General features: G+C 49.8%; 2 protein-coding genes across 4 annotated transcripts in view; both read right to left on the bottom strand.

Moving 5' to 3' along the window:
* Positions 1-2,421, bottom strand: part of LOC105464357 (WBP2 N-terminal like) — a 40,685-nt gene extending 38,264 nt beyond the window's left edge. The window contains exons 1-2 of one of the 3 annotated variants that reach the window (XM_071080668.1): positions 2,269-2,421; positions 1,004-1,049 (exon numbers count right to left, since the gene is read on the bottom strand). Coding sequence is in view for 1 of the 3 variants with exons in the window: in XM_011712179.2 (XP_011710481.2) it covers positions 2,269-2,330 (62 nt within the window). In the remaining 2 variants the exon portion in view is untranslated. The remainder of the gene's footprint in view (positions 1-1,003; positions 1,050-2,268) is intronic. The other 2 variants (XM_071080669.1, XM_011712179.2) reach the window with 2 other exon arrangements.
* A 2,620-nt stretch (positions 2,422-5,041) lies between these two features.
* SEPTIN3 (septin 3) overlaps positions 5,042-19,237 on the bottom strand; it is a 28,133-nt gene continuing 13,937 nt past the window's right edge. The window contains 9 exon segments of the mRNA XM_011712183.3: positions 5,042-6,357; positions 8,563-8,656; positions 8,938-8,989; positions 10,542-10,641; positions 11,638-11,733; positions 13,310-13,427; positions 15,204-15,341; positions 15,677-15,758; positions 16,851-16,979. Coding sequence (XP_011710485.2) covers positions 6,292-6,357; positions 8,563-8,656; positions 8,938-8,989; positions 10,542-10,641; positions 11,638-11,733; positions 13,310-13,427; positions 15,204-15,341; positions 15,677-15,758; positions 16,851-16,979 — 875 coding nt within the window. The 3' untranslated portion in view covers positions 5,042-6,291.

The following is a 19,237-nucleotide window of genomic DNA, read 5'->3' as shown; positions in this document are numbered from 1 at the left end:
CCTGCCTCAGCCTCCTGAGTAGCTGTGACTACAGGCACCTGCCACCATTCCTGGCTTTTTTTTTTTTTTTTTGTATTTTTAGTAGAGACGGGGTTTCACCATATTGGTCAGGCTGGTCCTGAACTCCTGACGTTGTGATCCACCCGCCTCGGCCTCCCAAAGTGCTGGGATTACAGACGTGAGCCACCGCGCCCAGCTATCTTGAGCATTCTTTTTTTTTTTTTTTTTTTTTTTGAGACAGAGTCTCGCTCTGTCGCCCAGGCTGGAGTGCAGTGGCTGGATCTCAGCTCACTGCAAGCTCCGCCCCCCGGGTTTACGCCATTCTCCTGCCTCAGCCTCCCGAGTAGCTGGGACTACAGGCGCCCGCCACCTCGCCCGGCTAGTTTTTTGTATTTTTAGTAGAGACGGGGTTTCACCATGTTAGCCAGGATGGTCTCGATCTCCTGACCTCGTGATCCGCCCGTCTCGGCCTCCCAAAGTGCTGGGATTACAGGCTTGAGCCACCGCGCCCGGCCGAGCATTCTTGACAGACTCCTCGCTGTCAATTTATCAGTGGCAACTATTTATTGGTTGGAAATGGGAAGCAATAATATTCATCTGACCAGTTTTCTCTTAAAGCCATTTCGATGATGATGATGATGGGACCCAATTATATTTTTTATTTCAGTCACTCCTAATAAATAACAAATTTGGAGAAATAAAAATATCTTTAAAAAAAAAAAAAAAGAAAAGAAATGGCTTCACACCTTGGAATGACAAATGCTCAAATGGCTCCCAGTAAGTGCGCTCGGGGACACCACTGTCAGAGTGGTGAGCAATCATCTACCACAAAATGTAACAAAGCAGCAGAGGTACATAGGAAGCACGTGAGGACATACAACCTCTAAGGCCCATATAAATCTGTCAAGAAAACTTTCTGGAGGAAGGAAAGATAGAAGAAAAGATTTGGGTATCAACATTTGGTAATGTCTACCTCAATCTTCCTGACTACATTCAAACTGACCTTGGTATGCTGGTCCCAAGCACATCATCCAGCTTGAGTTTCAACGCTAGGTGGAAGAAAAGGAAATTGAGGGCAAGTCAGAGCCCAGAAAGGAGCGTAATTTAGAACTGCACAGCGGGGGAGACTGAGTTTGAGTGTGGGAAACGGGAAAGGGGGCGTGTGGGGTAAAGAAGGGAGCGCAGTGGAGTCAGCCCTTAGTGAACAAGTCTGCCTTGAAGGTGGAGATGGGCACCCCTCTGGCTGAGTCTGCTCCAGCAGAGAGCTCAGGGGCCAGCAGCAGGCACCACAAGGAGCAAAGCAACTGGTGTAAGTCCCACAGCTTCCCGCGACCAAGAGTGCTTCATTCTGCCCAGGCATCTGTTCAGTCCCATCTTTTATTTTAAGACCGGATCTGGCTCTGTCACCCAGGCTAGAGTGCAGTGGTACAATCTGGGCTCACTGCAGCCCGAACTCCTGGGTTCAAGCGATCCTCCTACCACAGAGTCCCAAGCAGCTGGGATTATGGGTGCACACCACCATGCCCCGCTAATTTTCTACTTTTTGTAGAGATGGGGTCTCACTGTGTTGCCCAGGCTTGTCTCAAACTCCTGGGCCACTTCAGCTTTCCAAAGTGTTGGGATTACAGGCATGAGCCACTGCACCTGGCCTCAATCTTTTCAATCTTCTGTTTTTAAAAGCAGACATCTCCCTGGTTGGAGCAAGGAGGAAACAGGGCTTTGGAAAGTTCCGAGAGCCAAGGAGAAGCCCCACAACAGTTCGAGATCTTTCCAGAATAATCCACACTCCACCTCCTCATCCCTCTTACCAAAGGGCGACACTTTGTTCCTGGGAGTAGGGGGAGATATACGCCCAGTACCTGTCCTCATCAAACAAAGTCACAGGCACCCAAGGGCAGCCGCGCTGCCACCGAGGGCCCCCGGCTGCTCACCAGCACCAGTCAGCTCCTGCCTTTCTTAAAAGGAGACACGCGGCTCGCATCCCCTCCCCGCCCTGAGGAGGCACGCGCCTCGGCCCTGCGCCATGAAGAGGCACCTTCCCACCCCCGCCCCTCAAACGCGCGAGGCCACACGTTCCAGCCTCCGCCACCTCCACAAGCCGCAACACTAGTGAGCGGGCGCCCGCTCCCAACGGTCGGGGGCGGAGCTAAAAGCGCCGCGCCCAAAAAAGGCGGCAAAGTCCCTGACTCGCTGAGATCTTGCGAGCTGCGATGTCTATCCCCTTCATCTCCTCTCCTCCGACAGCACGCCGTGATTCCCCTAAGGCACCTTTCACCGTTAGGGATGAGGACCCCGCGGCGGTTCTCGGTGTGGCTCTGATTCACCGCCATCTTGCTTCGGGCCTCCTCCTGCCGCCCCGTAGATGGAAAGGGACGGGACCTGCGCCAAGTCGTTTGGCGTGGCTCTGAGGGGGAGGGCGCAGATTATGACGTAAGGAGGAGGAGGAGCGAGAGCGGGTCACGTGGCGAGGCAGGGCGGGGGGCGGGGTCAGGGTGGAGGCCCCCGCCGAGAAAGGGGATAAAGGGGCGGGTCCTGAGAATTGGCTCCGCCCCCCAGAGCAAGAAGGGGTGAGTGATAGGTGAGTGGCCACCCGACCTCACCTGCCCCATTAGCCCCCTGCCTTTAGGTATGGACTTGGGTTGGTCCTGTTAGGAATGAAAATTAAAGGCAGCCGTCACGAGAACCCCAGCCAGGATTTCCCTGTGCCCTCCTCGCCCGGCCAGGAAACCGCTGCCTTTCAGAGAAAGGGTCCAGAACAACTCCTCGCCTCCCTAGGCCCGCAGAACTTTCTTCCACCAGCGGAGGCCCAGAAGCCCTTGAGCGAGTCCCTGCCAGTTTCAGGATCGAGTCCCTGCCAGTTCCAGGATCGAAAGCGCCTTTGTCTCTGGGTTATCTTTCATGCCTGCCCTGCTTCCTCCAGGGTGATGGTGGGAATGGGGTGGGACACGTTATACCGGAATTGCTTTGAGGACTAAAATGTTGTACATGTTCTTATTTCCTTTAAGCTTCACAAATACAGGCCGGGCGCAGTGGCTTACGCCTGTAATCCCAGCACTTTGGGAGGCCCAGGCGGGAGGGTCGCTTGAGCTCAGGGGTTCAAAACCAGCCTGGGCAACATAGTGAGCCTTGTCTCTACCGATTTTTTTTTTTTTTTTTTTTTTTGAGACGGAGTCTTGCTCTGCCGCCCAGGCTGGGGTGCAGTGGCCGGATCTCAGCTCACTGCAAGCTCCGCCTCCCAGGTTTACGCCATTCTCCTGCCTCAGCCTCCCGAGTAGCTGGGACTACAGGCGCCCGCCACCTCACCCGGCTACTTTTTTGTATTTTTTAGTAGAGACGGGGTTTCACCGTGTTAGCCAGGATGGTCTCGATCTCCTGACCTCGTGATCCGCCCGTCTCGGTCTCCCAAAGTGCTGGGATTACAGGCTTGAGCCACCGCGCCCGGCCGAATTTTTTTTTTTTTAATTAGCCAGGTGTGGTGGCTTACACCTGTAGTCCCAGCTACTCAGGAGGCTGCGGCAGGAGGATCGCTTGAGCCAGGGAGATGGAAGCTGGGGATGGCAGTGAGCGGTGATCACACCACCACACTCCAGCCTGGGCGGCAGAGCAAGACCCTATTTCAAATAATAAAAACAAACTTCACAAATAGTATCAGAGATCTTCAAAGAGATTAAAAAGATCTTCAAAGAGATGTAAACCTCTTCTTGACTACTGTATTTCATGGAATTTAAGATGCTATTAAGTATAAGATGCAACAATTTTTCATGTACCGAGGAAAAAAAAAGTTGCCAAATAAACTGACATCCCATCAATTGTAAATGTACCTTGATTTCAGAAAATTTACTTCAAAATACAAGACTTACTAGAGCAACCTTGGGCAAAGATTATTATGTTCTCGGGACTTCAGTTTCCATGTATCTGTATGAAGGCATTGAATAGAAGAGCTCTCAGGTTTCTTTCAGCTGTGACATTTTATGTTCATCAAACTGCTTTGTAACTCACATTTCATTTCTCTCCATCTCAGTGTCATGATGCTACTCTACTTCCTGCCCTTATCATTTTACTTCAATCACTCCAAGAGCCTCCTGCCTCGTCTTCCTCCAACTCTGACCCCTCCAAACCACTTCCCACCATTCATCTGTACCTTGCACTCAGCCTACAGAATGTTGAGGCCTCAAACATAACTGCCTACAGTTGTCACGTTCAGAGAAATAATATATAAGGAAATATTGTGTTATTTGCTGGCTACCATAAAGAGTGTGCACCTTAAGGAGAGGAAGGGTTGGTTTAAGTTCAAGAAAGATACAAGCTAGTGCTTAAGTTTTAATCCTTATTCACTGTAAAATAAGCAGGTATCTAGGTAAGATGGGTCCACTCCTTTTATTTTATTTATTTTTTATGTATTTATTTTTGAGACAGGGTCTCGTTGTATTGCCCAGGCTGGTCTTGAACTCCTAGGCGCAAGTGATCTTCCTGCCTTGGCCTCCCAAAGTTCTGGGATTACAGGCATGAGCCACCACGCCCAGCCAGGCCACTCCTTTCATAGACTTGGTCCTTACACATTCAGGAAAAAGGAGGGGAAAGCCAGAAAGTTAACTGAATGGAAATAAGCATCATTTTCACAGGAGACAGGCTGTGCTTTCCACAGCATCCTTCAAGGTCAGGTGCGATAGTTCCATCACTCATTTTGTTGTTTTTTTTTGGGTTGTTTTTTTTTTTTTTTTTTTTTGAGACAGGGTCTTGCTCTGTTGCCCAGGCTGGAGCACAGTGGTATGATCTCAGCTCACTGCACCTCCAACCTCCCATGCTCAAGCCATCCTCCCACCTCAACCTCCCATCCATTACTCACTTTGGATATAAAACACTAGAAAATAATGACTGAGGCCCGACCTCACGCCAACTGAACATGAACTGACCTCACAAGGTGTTTTCATCTCTAATATCTGTAGCTATTTCTTACCAAGAGAGTCTCACCCTCCACACATGGGTGAGATGACATAACGGCTGATTTGGTCAAGGAGCACAAATAAGACAGGCCAAGCAGTTACTGTTCAAACAGCAATGTTTAGTTGTACAACACATAAAGTCTAGCAACAATTACAGGACCAGTTTGAGTGTCTGTTTGCTTGTTTTCAATTGGGAAATTTAACTGTAATGTCACCATAAGATTGGCTGGGACTGGTAACATTTTAGAAATGGGTCGTTCTTGCATCCCCTAGGTATGGGCCTCTTGCTCCATCAGGACTTGGTTGTAGATGAATGGCCCACAAGTCACCAGCCTTTGAGCAAGTTGTGTCCAGGTGGAGACAGGGAGGGGGTGGGCAAAGGGGAATTCTATAAAGACACAGTGTGTGGGGCAGTGGCAGTCAACATTCGCAAACATTCATGCATCTGATGGGGGGCTTTGCCCTCCCTTGGGTATTTTCCATTAGCCTACAGTGACCACCTGTGGCCAGGCTAATTCATTACTCACATTAATGGGGAAGGGGGTTGGGGGTAGAAGTAGGTAGGGTAGGTGGGAAGAGATCCTTCTTATTGCTGAGTGGACAGAAGGGTGTTAGTTTTTCCTTAGCATGTATGTATTGTGGGTTTCTGGGGGTTTGTGTATTTAGTTTTTGTTTGTTTGTTTGGACAGAAGAACGTCAACTCCAGCAATGTCTTCTTAGGAAAACCATTCTTCCTTGGTAGCTGCGTTATGAGGTGAGGAGGATGTACAACCGCACTCTGGGCCAGCCACAAGTGGTGATTTTTTAAAAAGTGATCCTAGCCCTTGCTCCCCAACATCTGTAGTGACCCACCCTCATGAATACTTTTAAGTGATGAAGGAGACACCCTTGTCCCACGTTGGGGCTCACACAATTGATCTCAATGAATCTAGTAAGCAGAAAAATTGCTTTCTTGACTTTTTAAGGAAGCCAAGAGTAGCTCATGCAGATGAATGAGTAGGGAGCAATGCCATTGCCCTTAGAGATGGTTACAAGTAGCTGGGATGGGCTTACAAGGGCAGAAGAAACTCTTAATGAGTTCTATCGCCTTGCAGATGGGCTGGGACCGGCTGACACAGATGATGTGGTAGGGCAGTGCTGGCAGAACCCCACTCCACTGGGAGGAGAGGAGTGGTTTGAATAAATGGAAGATGCAACTGTCCTAAAGAGGCAGCTGGCCCCTCCCACCTACTGAGGGCTGAGAGGGGCTGTGGTGGTGAGCTGGACGAGCACAGCACTAAAAAGGGCCTGGCCCTGAAGCAATAACAGCTGAGAGGAATGGAGGGAGAAGCAGCGCTTGAAATGGACTTCATTCAGCAGTGGGGCAGGGGGTGGCTGGCACAGGTGGAAGGACAGTGCCCAGGAGGCCTTCTCCCTGCAGGGGGGTTGAGAACGGTTGAGGGTGTGGAGACCAGCAGCTGGCAGAAGACATATAAAATAGCTTCTCCAGGGAGGCTGAGATTATGGTTCAGGGGTGCCAGGCACCATTCCTACTCAGCCTCTCCAACGCCCACCTCCCATGCCCATAGATCTTCCCCTGCTGGTCCAAGGTCTCCAAACAGGACTGCTTCTATAGCAGCCAAGGATCCCTGTTCTGTTGAAGTGTAGTAACCTCTGGGCTGTAGCACTGCTGCTGTTCTATCCTGACAGGTGCCTACCCTGTAACTTTGTGAGCAAGGGAGGATGAGGGCTGGGTTGGCAGCCTCCAGGAAAGATCGAGACCATAGGTTTGGGGTCACCAGTGACCTGACCACCCCCCACCTTTCTCCTGGTCCACTGAATCTTGGGTCTTGAGTCTATGTTTTTTCCTAGCACCTGAGTGATAAAAGACTGGGATTATAAGTGCTGGGATTCGTAGAGGACCAGTGAAACACCTAGGCTGAACCAGGAAATGGGACAGGAGGTTGTATGAGGTTATTGTAAACAGTTTCACTTGGTGTTTTCCCGTTCCTAAGGCTAAATTGTTTCCCCGGCCCCAAATTTCATGAATCTTACAGATTAAAGGAAAAGAGTAACTTACTTGTAAAACAAATGGGGAAAATATATGCATTAATAAATATAGGGCTTCAGGGAAAGGCAAGAAAAACCTAAATGTATGAGGGTGGGTATCATTGGGAATGTCTGTAGGAGTCGGGAGGAGAGGGAATTAGGGAAAAGCAGAGAAAGACAGACATAAATGTAATTAGCTTCAGCACAAAAGTGATGGGGAATTGAAAAGAGAGGTCAAGTATGTATGAGGCAAATGGAGCAACAGAGAAGCCTGCTTAGAAGGGAGAGAAGTCTGACAGGGAAAAGGGAGGTGTGGTCAAAATTCTGTCTTTGAAGCCAAATCACTAAGAAAGACAAATAATGTATATTGTTTCTGATACTTCTTTAGAATTAGTTCTAGTATCTGATGTCCCCATAAAAGGTTGTCTCACGTGACTAGCATGTGCGCTTCCTTTAACTAGACACTGGGAACTGCATAACTCACTGTGTTTCCCTCTTTGCACTGGCTGCCTATGAGCTCAGGGCCTGTTCCAGTGCTTGACTACAGAAACTTTCTTTCCTATTCCTTTCTTTGCCCCAGATTTCTCTGGCAATCTCAGTTTGTACTGTCCTGTACTTTTGTGATTTTATGTGAAGGCAGCCTAAAGTCATTTCTGGAAGCAGACTGGGCATAAATGCTAAATATAGGAATGAACCTAAAGTAGATTCATCTAAAAGGAAGTGAGAGATGTCAGAGACAGGCAGGAGAGAGGGAGAGAAAGCAGTGTATGAGGGAAGGAGGGAAAGGGAGAAAGAAGACAGAGTGGGAAGCAGAGACAGGCACTGACCCAGCAGCAGAGGCCAGGTGAGTGGAGAGCAGCAGTAGGCTCTGGTGACAGGTGGTAGCTTTGGGACAGTGAACACGACACAGACTGAAGGGTGGAGCTCCACTTGTAGGCACTGATGCTTTCTGCATGAACCCAGCTCTGGCCTACTTCTCTGCCTTCTCATGGCCTTTCTTGTCCCAGGAGTCCCCTGCCTTACCTCCAGACCACCCCCCACTTACAGGGAGGGTTGTCCTGAACTCCCTGCCCCCTACTCAGGTCTAGTTCCGCTGCCATCTGTCCTTGGAGAATCTCTATAGCCCCAGATTGTGTGCAGGTTCCAAGAGAAGAGTTGCCTGTGGCTCACCTGCTCCCAACACTTTTAAATGAAACCTCCCCGAGATCTCCTGAGTGAGGCAAAACAGCTTTGTTTTGGGACACAAGGAAAGGAGACAGATAATGGACAGGCATGGAGGAGCCAAACTTACAAGGGACTCTCCAGGGAGGGCAGTGAAAATACCTCACCCCTGCATGCACACACACAGGCTCTCTCGCTCTCTCTTACACACACACACACACACACACACACACACACACACACACACACACAATGTAGACAAGATGCTCCACAAATACCAGACAGGCCTGCCTGCGGGACAGAGTTGAGAGGAAGAAGGTGGTTGGTGGTGGTATTTGGGATGTGTGTGTGTGAAGTGGGTATGTGTGATGACACAGAGAAGTGGTCGTCATGGGTTACTGTTGTGGCTTTCCTCTGTGTCCACGCTCACCGGAGGGAGGCCTCCGTTGTCATTGAGCCGCTTGGCCCTGTAAGTCTCATAGTGGATGTTGTGTGTCACTTCCTTGAGGTCCTGGAGGTGGGTCCTAGAGGACACAGGGTAAGAAGAAGAGGGCTGCAATTAGGGGCAGGAAGAGGAGGCGGTGACACACATCACTTCGAGTGACTGGACCCAATGACTGGGACCCACTCCCAGGAGCTAAGGATTCTTCTACAGCCCCTTCCAGTCTGTGACAGGAGCTGGAACTGGGGCAGAAAGCTCCGTCAGAGAGACCTGGAGATGCAGGAGATGAATCTGAATATGTAGACCCTGACCCCAAATAATTCAGCTTGCCATCAGGACACAGCTGGAGGGGAGACATCCTACCTGATGACAAAGTCTCGAAGCAGGGCAAACTCACAGTGATTGAGGTTTTCCACTATGAACAAGACAAAACAAAGCAAAACAGGTAGTCAGTTCATCAATACAGCAACACCCAGGAGGTGAACGTCTGTTCGGGTCACGGAGGCATTTAGGAGAAAGCTATGGGACAGGTTATTTTTTCTAACCCTTCCAGAGGTTTGCTTACTTGGGTGTACTGGATTTGATTCATTGAACAAATATTTATTAAGCAGCTACAATGGGCACAACACTCTTCTAGACGCTGTGGAATAGTAGCCAAGAGGGACTAAAATTTTTACCATTTTATAGAAGAGAAAACTAATACTGAGTCTGAGAAACTGGCCAAGGCCTAAGACACACTTCCCATTCTTCAGAAGCTTATAATCCGATTGGAAGTACCACAGAGAAAATAATTGAGCCATTTTAAAAAGGTCATGCACTACATGACAAATCCAATTCAACATATATTGAATACCTAGTATTTGCAAATCACTGGCAAAGCACTGTTGGAACAGAATGAGGATTAAGACAAGGGGCTGGGTGCCATGGCACACGCCTGTAATCCCAGCACTTTGGGGGGCCAAGGTGGGAGGATTACTTGAGCCCAGGAGTTCGAGATTAGCCTGGGTAATATAATGAGACCCCACCTCTATTAAAAATAAAAATAAAATTGCCAGACATGGTGGCTCACACCTGTAATCCCAGCATTTTGGGAGGCCAAGGCAGATGGATCACCTGAGGTCAGGAGTTCAAGACCAGCCTGATCAACATGACAAAACTCCGTCTCTATGAAAAATACAAAAATTAGCTGGGCTAATTTTTTTGGCTCAATAAAAAATACAAAAATTAGGGTCTGTACCTGTAGTCCCAGCTACCTGGGAGACTGAGGCAGAAGAATTACTTGAACCCGGAAGGCAGAGGTTGCAGTGAGCTGAGATTGGGCCAGCTCACTGGCTGGATTGTCATCCAGCCTGAATGACAGAGCAAGATTCCCTCTCAAAAAAAAAAAAAAAACAAAATCTGCGTCTGAAATCAAGTTTCACCACTAACAAGTTATGTGACTTTGGACAAGGCTTTTAACCTAAGCTTCCAGTGCTTTAGTGGCTTATATTCTGAGAACAGGAGCACCCACCCTCCTCCCTTCATAGGGTTATTATATTGAATGAAATCATTGAAGTGATTCTTTGACCACTTTCAGAATCATCAAGACCCGCCCAAGGTCACATCCATTCATAATAAAATGGAAATGGCAACACCTGAACAACCCTTCGGCAGTTTGTCAGATCACATCCCTCTTCCTATGAAAACCTTTCTCCAGTTTTTCCAGGCCTTACTAATCTCTCCATGTTCTGAACTCCTTTGATGCACCAAGTCAGTGCCACCCAGTCAGGTGCTAAATCAGTCTCTCGTTACTCCTGCCTGTAAGCATCATCTTCTCAATGAGACTGTAATACAGCTCCTTATGAGCAGAATCTGGCTGGCATTCATTTCATATGTCCTGAGACAGTGCCTTGATCTATAGATGCTTAATAAATGGTGACTGGATAACTGATCAGCAACCAGTTCTTTCAGAAGATGCAGTGAATTACCTTCGATGATCCCCCATGGAGTTTTTCGGCCGAGGACCCTTTTGCCATTCACTTGGTACTCCTTGTCACTTCCCACCACAGCAAAAGGCATGCTTTCCTGCTATATGGGGCAGAAACACAAACCAGACACATGTGCACCGTCATCCTCCAACAACCTGGACATCCAGGAGCAGGACGGCATATGGTCCTCTAGCCTTGAACCACACACCTCTGATGCTCATTCAGAGATACCACTGATGGCAAGGGCAAGGCTTGGTCTCTTGAAAAGAGCACCTGACTGAGATTCAAGAGTCCTGGGTCCAGTCCTGATTGTACCACTGCCTGGCTGGTTAACCTCAGGAATCAACTGTCCTTAAGCTGCAGAGAGCTTTGTACTTTCTTTTTTGAGACAGAATTTTGCTCTTATTGCCCAGGCTGGAGTGCAATGGCACGATTTCAGCTCACTGAAACCTCTGCCTCCTAGGTTCAAGCAATTCTCCTGCCTTAGCCTCCCGAGTAGCTGGGATTACAGGCATGCGCCACCACACCCGGCTAATTTTTGCAGTTTTTGTAGAGATAAGTTTTGGCGTGTAGCCCAGGTTGGTCTTGAACTCCTGGGCTCAAGTGATTCTCCTACCTAGGCCTCCCAGAGTGCTGGGATTACAGGCATGAGCCACCACGTCCAGCCAATTTAATTTTTTTTAAGTTATTCTAGAGGGGGAAATAGCCTATAAGCCACTCAATCTAAGCCCTGCATTTCACAGAGGAGAAACTGAGGCAGGGTCTGACCAGAGCATAGATCATCCTGGACCCCAGCCCAATGCTCTTCCTGCCTGCTGCCCCTCCCATCACCTCACATACTGTTTTTGCCAGACCTTGTGGGGGGAAAGAAGGCTTTTGTGTGGTCTGGGGATAGAAGGCTTTTTTGGTACAGGGAGCCCTTTTGTGGGTTCACAGTCCAGGGCCATAGTCCTCCTCCTCCCCCCATGTCACTTCTGGTATGGGTCAGGCAAGGTTGGGGGGAGTACAGAAAGTGAAAAGACAGAGGACGTGCACAATACACATCCCAGAGGTCCCAAGGGGGCATCTGTGGAGCAGCAGTGCCCCAGGCACCCACCCTGATTTTGTCATTCTCCGTCTTATCCTCCAAATCCTCATCAAATTCCTTCTGGGGGTAGAATTCAATGCCATTTACTTCAAGCTCCTTGCGAACCTAGAGGCGAGGAGAAGCAGCAAGGTAGTCAAGTGTCAGGATAATGGAAAAGAGGGGTGTGTGCACCTATGTGTGTGAGCTGAGGTCAGAAAGCCGAACCCAGCCTTGGATAATCCACAGTCATCTCTGAACTCTGAGACCCTGAGCAGCAGGAGGATGGTGAATAAATGCAAGCCCCAGCTATACAATTACAGCCTAGCCTGAGAGGAGGAAGAGGCTAGGTGGTGCAACTTCAGGTCTCAGGCGCCTCGCAACCAGCTTGCTCATCTCAGAGTCCATGAGACTGAGATTTACACAAGCAGCACAGCTGAGTGCACTGGGGAGTGCTCAGATCCCTGCATGTTATATTCCTGATTGGAAGGAAGAAAGGTGAGGCTCCCCCTACTCCGAGACTGCCCTCTTTCAAGGTCGACTTAAGTCTTGCCTTCTCCAGGAAACCATCCAGGACCTCTTCACTGTTCTATTTGATTGTAAGTTTTGTCTGTCTGCTTGTTTGTTTGTTTGTTTGTGACAGTCTTGCTCTGCACAGAGTGGTGCGATCTCGGCTCACTGCAGCCTCCACCTCCCGGGTTCCAGTGATTCTCCTGCCTAGGCCTCCCGAGTAGCTGGGATTACAGGCATATGCCACTACGCCCAGCTAATTTTTAAATTTTAGTAGAAATGGGGTTTCACCATGTTGGCCAGGCTGGTCTCGAACTCCTGACCTTAGGTGATCCACCCGCCTTGGCCTCCCAAAATGCTGGGATTACAGGCGTGAGCCACCGCCCCCAGACAATTGTTAAGTTTCTTAAAGGCAGCAATTGTCTTTTCATTTCTCTCACATGTCCCCTCCCCAATCCTGTACATCCAGCACAGGACTGAGCTTATAGAACATGCCAGTGATGGCCAGGCGCGGTGGCTCACGCAGTGGCCGTGAGCCTGTAATCCCAGCACTCTGGGAGGCCAAGGCGGGCAGATCACGAGGTCAGGAGATCAAGACTAACCAAGACCATCCTGGCTAACACGGTGAAACCCCGTCTCCACTAAAAATAAAAAAACAAAATTAGCCGGGTGTGGTGGCAGGCACCTATAGTCCCAGCTACTCAGGAGGTTGAGGCAGGAGAATGGCGAGAACCCGGAAGGCAGAGCTTGCAGTGAGCCAAGATTGCGCCACTGCACTCCAACCTGAGCAACAGACAGAGACTCCAAAAAAAAAAAAAAAAAGAAGAAGATGCCAGTGAGGACTAGTGGCCAGATGACTAAATCATCAGTCTAGTCGTCAAGTCCTTCAAGTAGGCTAACGTTTGAGGAGTGATTTCTTATGTTCACAGTGATACATGTATTCAGTGGTCTTCACAGACAGGTTTGGAAGGTGGGAAGAAGGCAGCCTGGAGCTGCGCCATCTTTTCTTCATCATAGTCCCCAGATACCACCAACCTCAGCCCTTTGAATGGTTAAGTAGGGGCTGGGGTGGAGAACTGGGGGAGGGTTGAGGGTGGGGGTAAAGGCAGAATGATGAGGGCTAGGACATGGCCTGAAGCCAGTGGAGAGAAAGGAGGGGATGGGAACAGGAAAAGAAGACAGGAGGCCTTCTCACCCTCTGCTTGAATTCAGACTTCTCCTCCAGGGTCATGGTGTCAGCCTTAGCGATGACAGGGATGATGTTCACAACCTTGCTGAGGTGTTTCATGAACTCGAGATCCAGAGGTCGCAAGCTGGGTCACAGAAAAGGTGGGATCGTCAGAGCCACCTCGCCCTCCCCAACTCAGCCACCGCCACCACTCCAGGACACCGCAGGAGAAGAGGACTGGGCTGGGCATCTGGCTGAGGTCCAGAGGCTGCTACCTCTCCTCTCCGACACAGCCCCACTGCCCTGCCATCTGCAGAGCAGCCTCAACACCTGCCTTTTTCTTCTTCAGTCCCCATGCAGATCCTGCCTGTCTGTAAGCCCCCCCTCAAACCACCACTTCATGACATCTTTTCTGACTCAGGGATTTCTTTCTCCTTGGAGCATCTGTGGACTGTTGTCTCTACTCATATGTCTTTGTGGGTGTGTGCCTTTTTTCCTTTTTTGTCTGTCCTAAAAATAAAAAACAAACAACAACAACAACAACAACAAAAAATGACACTGTGTGTGTGGGTTTTTTGTTTTTTTTTTTTTTTTTTTTTGAGACAGGGTCTTGCTTTGTCGCCCAGGCTGGAGTGCAGTGGTATAGTCATTGGCTTATGGTAGCCTTGACCTCCAGGGTTCAAGCAATCTTACCACCTCCAGAGGAGCTGGGACCACAGGTGCACACCACCATGTCTGGCTAATTTTTAAATTTTGTGTAGAGACAATGTCTTGCCATGTTGCCCAGGCTGGTCTCGAACTCCTGGGCTCAAGCAGTCTTCCTGCCTTGGCTTCCCAAAGTGCTGGGATTATAGGCGAGAGCCACCATGCCTAGTGTGTATGCCTTGTTCTGCCTATCAGACTACTTCTTGACAGGTCTCCTCCTAGCCCCCAGAGTTAGTTCTGCAGGGCCAAGCTAGGGGCCCTGCCCTTCCCACAATCTGACAGTCTATGCCCCCATCCTACCTCAGGCTCTGAGACCCCAACTTGGCTCTGTTTTGCAACCTCGGGGACTCATTAAGTCAGGTTGTCTGATGGTTCATTCTGACTGGGGGGGTCGAAGCCTAGGGAGGGATAAAACCAGCCTTCTGTTGAGTTCCCAGGAGTCTTGTTTCATCTCTCTCCTCCCCCTACCATCACTGCTTGGTTCCTACAAAATTTGGGGCCTAACTTGCTTGTGCCATTCTCTGAAGAGCTTAACTCTGGCCCAGCATCTGGGCTTAGTAACATTATGGGACCCCCTCCCCCAATCTCTGCAGGAAGGTTGCTGGCCTGCCCCCTGGGATCTCCATTCTCTGCCTGTTCCCAGCACTTCCTTCATGGGGTCCACCCGTCACTCACAATCAGAGTTCCCAACACGCTTGTGTGTGTCTTATTCTGCCTATCAGACAGTACTTCATTATAAGGGTTGGCCTTCATCTCTGGACACATGATGCCTCACTCCAGGCTGGTACCTTCCAAATGCCTACAGCTGGGTCCCCACCCTCCAAACACCAGCCCCAATGCGGGAGCCCTGCCCTATTTCACCCTTCTTGCTGCTCCCCCCAACTCCAATTATTTTCCAAAGCAGGTATTTGGTGAATAAATGAAGTGCCCTCTGCTCACACACACCAAGTCCTCTTTGCTGATACAGTTGTGCTGTGCTGCTGGGACACCAGTGGGCAGATACTGGTGGCTGATGTTGGACAGTTTTAACCTCCTAGCAAGGAAGTCAGACTTCCTCATGGAAAGTCTGAGGAATAGCAAGGTCACGGGCCATGACTATATTCCAGCCCATCTGGCCCTCCCTAGCTGAGTCAACGGATGGATCATCCGATCCAGAATGGACACAGATGATGTGAACCAGACCGGGCCTGGCAATAGGGGCGGGGTTGGTACATACGAGTGTCCTGTGGGGGAGATGAAGTAAAGGCAGCAGTGGACACGAGTGTCAGGGATGCGTTTCTTCCTGGCGATGTTCACCTCCTCCTTCAGGAATTTCTCGTACTGCTCATTGATGTACTTCTCAATGGGCTCCCAGCTGATGGGGGGGAAAGTAGATAGATGCATCAGAAGAAGAAGACCTAGGGCTCAGTTTAGGCATGGTCTGGTAGCAATCTCCTTACATCCATCTCATTCCCTGGTGGGCCTAGAATACTTGCTGCTGGATTCCCCCTCAGCCCCCGCATCGATGGCTTTCCTGGATGGTTAGTTAGCAGGGGTGGAGCTCCCCAGGGACCCTGGCCTCTGCCTGGGCTGTCAGGAACTGCGGAGCATGGAGGGTGCAGATGGTTCTCAACGTAAATGAATCTGCACCATAGTAAGTATCTTCCCAGCAGAGTCTTTAGGGCAAAGATCTCAGAGGCAGACAGATACCAGTTTTCATTGTTGATTTGGTCTCCAAAGCCCGGGGTGTCGATGACGGTCAGCTTCATTTTAACACCACCTTCCTCTATCACTGGGGGTGAAAAGAAAATGTACCAGAGAGGTCAGTCCTACAGCTGACCCCGGGTACCTGGCAGCCTACTAGCTAGGGAGACCCAGGCCTCTTCTTCAGGATCAGTTATTGGAAAAGTCAAATTTAGGGTCTTCTCCATCTCGATAATCATGGCTCATGCTGTTCCCTGTACCTGGAAACCCCTCTCTACTCATTTCTTTTTTCCTTCTTCTTTTATTTTTTTTAAGAGACAGGGTCTCACTCGGTCAGCCAGGCTAGAGTGCAGTGGTGCGATCACTGCTCACTGTAGCCTCAAACTACCCAGCTCAAGTGAGCCTCTTGCTTCAGCCTCCCCAATAGCTAGGACTACACGTATGCACCATTTTACCCAGCTAATTTTTTTTTAAGAGACAGGGTTTCAGGCCGCTCACGGTGGCTCTATCCCAGCACTTTGGGAGGCTAAGGCAGGCAGATCACGAGGTCAGGAGATGAAGACCATCCTGGCTGATATGGTGAAACCCCATCTCTACTAAAAATATAAAAAACATTAGCCGGGTGTGGTGGCGGGCGTCTGTAGTCCCAGCTGCTCAGGAGGCTGAGGCAGAAGAATGGCGTGAACCCAGAAGGTGGAGCTTGCAGTGAGCCGAGATCGCGCCACTGCACTCCAGCTTGGGCGACAGAGCGAGACTTCATCTCAAAAAACAAAACCAAAAACAAACAAACAAACAAACAAAAAGAGAGACAGGGTTTCACTGTGTTGACCAAGATGGTCTCGAACTCCATGACTCAAGCGATCCTCCCACTTTGGCCTCCCGAAGTGCTGGGATTACAGGCATGAGCCACCACACCTGCCCTCTCCTTACCTCTTTCTACCTGTCCAAATCCTGTACTTTATCATCCACCTCAAATCCCCCCTCCTTCCATTTGAGCTCCCTGCTCTCTCTTCCCTGAACCAGCAGTCTAAGGGGTTTGCTTCAGAGTGCAGTACTCAAGTGTGTTCTGTCTTAAGGTTGCCTTTTATTGGTCTTATTCCTCAATAAGCCCCATTCTTTCCCCTTTCCAGCAGAGGCACTCACTGAACAAAGCCCATAGGGGTCCCTGCCTGGTCCTCACCATGCCCGATAGCTTTGATCTCCACTGTCTTGGGGATCTTCTCCTCCCGGTTCCAGCTGGAGGCTTTGCGGCTCACTTGGGATTTGAAGAGCGTGTTGACCAGCGTTGATTTGCCCAGTCCACTCTGGCCTACAGCAAAGCAGGAGGAGGAGGTAGGGAGACTCCGCATCCACCTTCTGAGCCTAATACTTCCCCATAAGCTTACAGAATTCTAGAGCCATGATCCAGGCCAACACCTTGTCTGACTACTCACTGGGGGATGGTAGGCAGGTGGGAATGGTTTCCTGCTTACTGCAGGGGGCCTTGGGGAAACATCACTTGGATTCCATATTCTCTCCTTCCCAGAGTCCCAGGACCACTGGGAAAAGGGACAACCTCTGCATACGTCTAGTGTCGTGGTTGTCTGTTTTGTTGTGATTCGGTTTTTTGCTTAGGTTTTCACTTTTTAATGATACTAAAAGGAAAAATAGAAGGACTTTGCATCCTGATACTGCCTCACGGTGCATATTGTACATTCACATTTGTTACACAAATCTTTGTATCAGCCCTGTGGATCCTGAAGCAGAACTATCTTTATCCTCAGTCGAGATAGTCCTAGAGAGATGAATCCTCTTCTAACAAAATATGTGCAGAGCAACATAAACTAATACATGCAAGACCAGGAACTCGAACCCAAAGAACATCTTGTCTCTATATCCACTCTTCATTCTACTGTAGTGGTTTTTAGATTGTGCTCCCAGAAGCCTTAGTGTCCTGTGAAGATACATGTCAGAGAGGGCACTGTGAGAGGAGGAGGAGGCTGGGCAGGCAGGGCCTCTGCCTCCACTTCCTTCGCTATGGCTCCCTTTCACCTGTTTTCCAGATGCATATCTGCAAAAGATTTCATTTCAAGAAAAAGTTTCACAGCTACAGAGCATTTGAAAACCACTGGTCAGGCCAGGTGCAGTGGTTCATGCCTGTAATCCCAGCACTTTGGGAGGCCGAGGTGGGTAGATCACAAGGTCAGGGGCAGATCGAGTCCATCCAGGCTAACATGGTGAAACTCTGTCTCTTCTAAAAAAAAATACAAAAAATTAGCCGGGTGTGGTGGCAGGTGTGCCTATAATACCAGCTACTCGGGAGGCTGAGGCAGGAGAATGGCATGAACCTGGGAGGCGGAGCTTGCAGTGAGCTGAGATCACACCACTGCATTCCAGCCTGGGCGACAGAGAGAGAATCCGTCTCAAAAAAAAAAAGGCCGGGCGCGGTGGCTCAAGCCTGTAATCCCAGCACTTTGGGAGGCCGAGACGGGCGGATCACAAGGTCAGGAGATCGAGACCATCCTGGCTAACATGGTGAAACCCCGTCTCTACTAAAAATACAAAAAAAAAACTAGCCGGGCGAGGTGGCGGGCGCCTGTAGTCCCAGCTACTCCGGAGGCTGAGGCAGGAGAATGGCGTGAACCCGGGAGGCGGAGCTTGCAGTGAGCTGAGACCCGGCCACTGCACTCCAGCCTGGGCGACAGAGCGAGACTCCGTCTCAAAAAAAAAAAAACACCACTGGTCAGGCCAGGCACAGTGTCTCATGCCTGTAGTCCCAGCACTTTGGAAGGCCGAGGCGGGCACATCACTTGAGGCCAGGAATTTGAGACCAGCCTGGCCAACATGGCAAAACCCTGTCTCCACTAAAAATACAAAAATTAGCCAGGCATGGTGGCACATGCCTGTAGTCCCAGCTACTCAGGAGGCTGAGGATCATCTGAACTCAGGAGGTGGAGGTTGTAGTGAGCTGGGATCATGCAACTGTACTCCAGCCTGGGCAACACAGCGAGACTCTATTTCAAAAGAGAGAAACCCACTGGTGCTTCTCAAACTTCAACATGTACAAGAATCCCACAAGAAAGACTTGCAGTTGACAAGCAGCCTTGGCATTGTCTAGACACTAGTAGGAAATGCAGTCTCAGGCCCCACCCCAGACCTATGATTCCAAATCTCCATTTTAACTGGGCTTCCAGAAGAGTCCTATAGACAGTAAGATCTAAGAAATACTGGGCTATGGCCGGGCGCGGTGGCTCAAGCCTGTAATCCCAGCACTTTGGGAGGCCGAGACGGGCGGATCACAAGGTCAGAAGATCGAGACCATCCTGGCTAATCCAGTGAAACCCCGTCTCTACTAAAAAATACAAAAAACTAGCCAGGCGAGGTGGCGGGCGCCTGTAGTCCCAGCTACTCGGGAGGCTGAGGCAGGAGAATGGCGTGAACCCGGGAGGCGGAGCTTGCAGTGAGCTGAGATCCTGCCACTGCACTCCAGCCTGGGCGACAGAGCGAGACTCCGTCTCAAAAAAAAAAAAAAAAAAAAAAAAGAAATACTGGGCTAGTGCATTCTTGTGATTATATTAGAAAAAGAAC

Source organism: Macaca nemestrina, chromosome 15 (genome assembly GCF_043159975.1).
Source record: "Macaca nemestrina isolate mMacNem1 chromosome 15, mMacNem.hap1, whole genome shotgun sequence".
Taxonomy (NCBI): domain Eukaryota; kingdom Metazoa; phylum Chordata; class Mammalia; order Primates; family Cercopithecidae; genus Macaca; species Macaca nemestrina.
The sequence above is the reverse complement of the archived record's forward strand: the minus strand, read 5'-3'. Positions and strand labels throughout refer to the sequence as shown.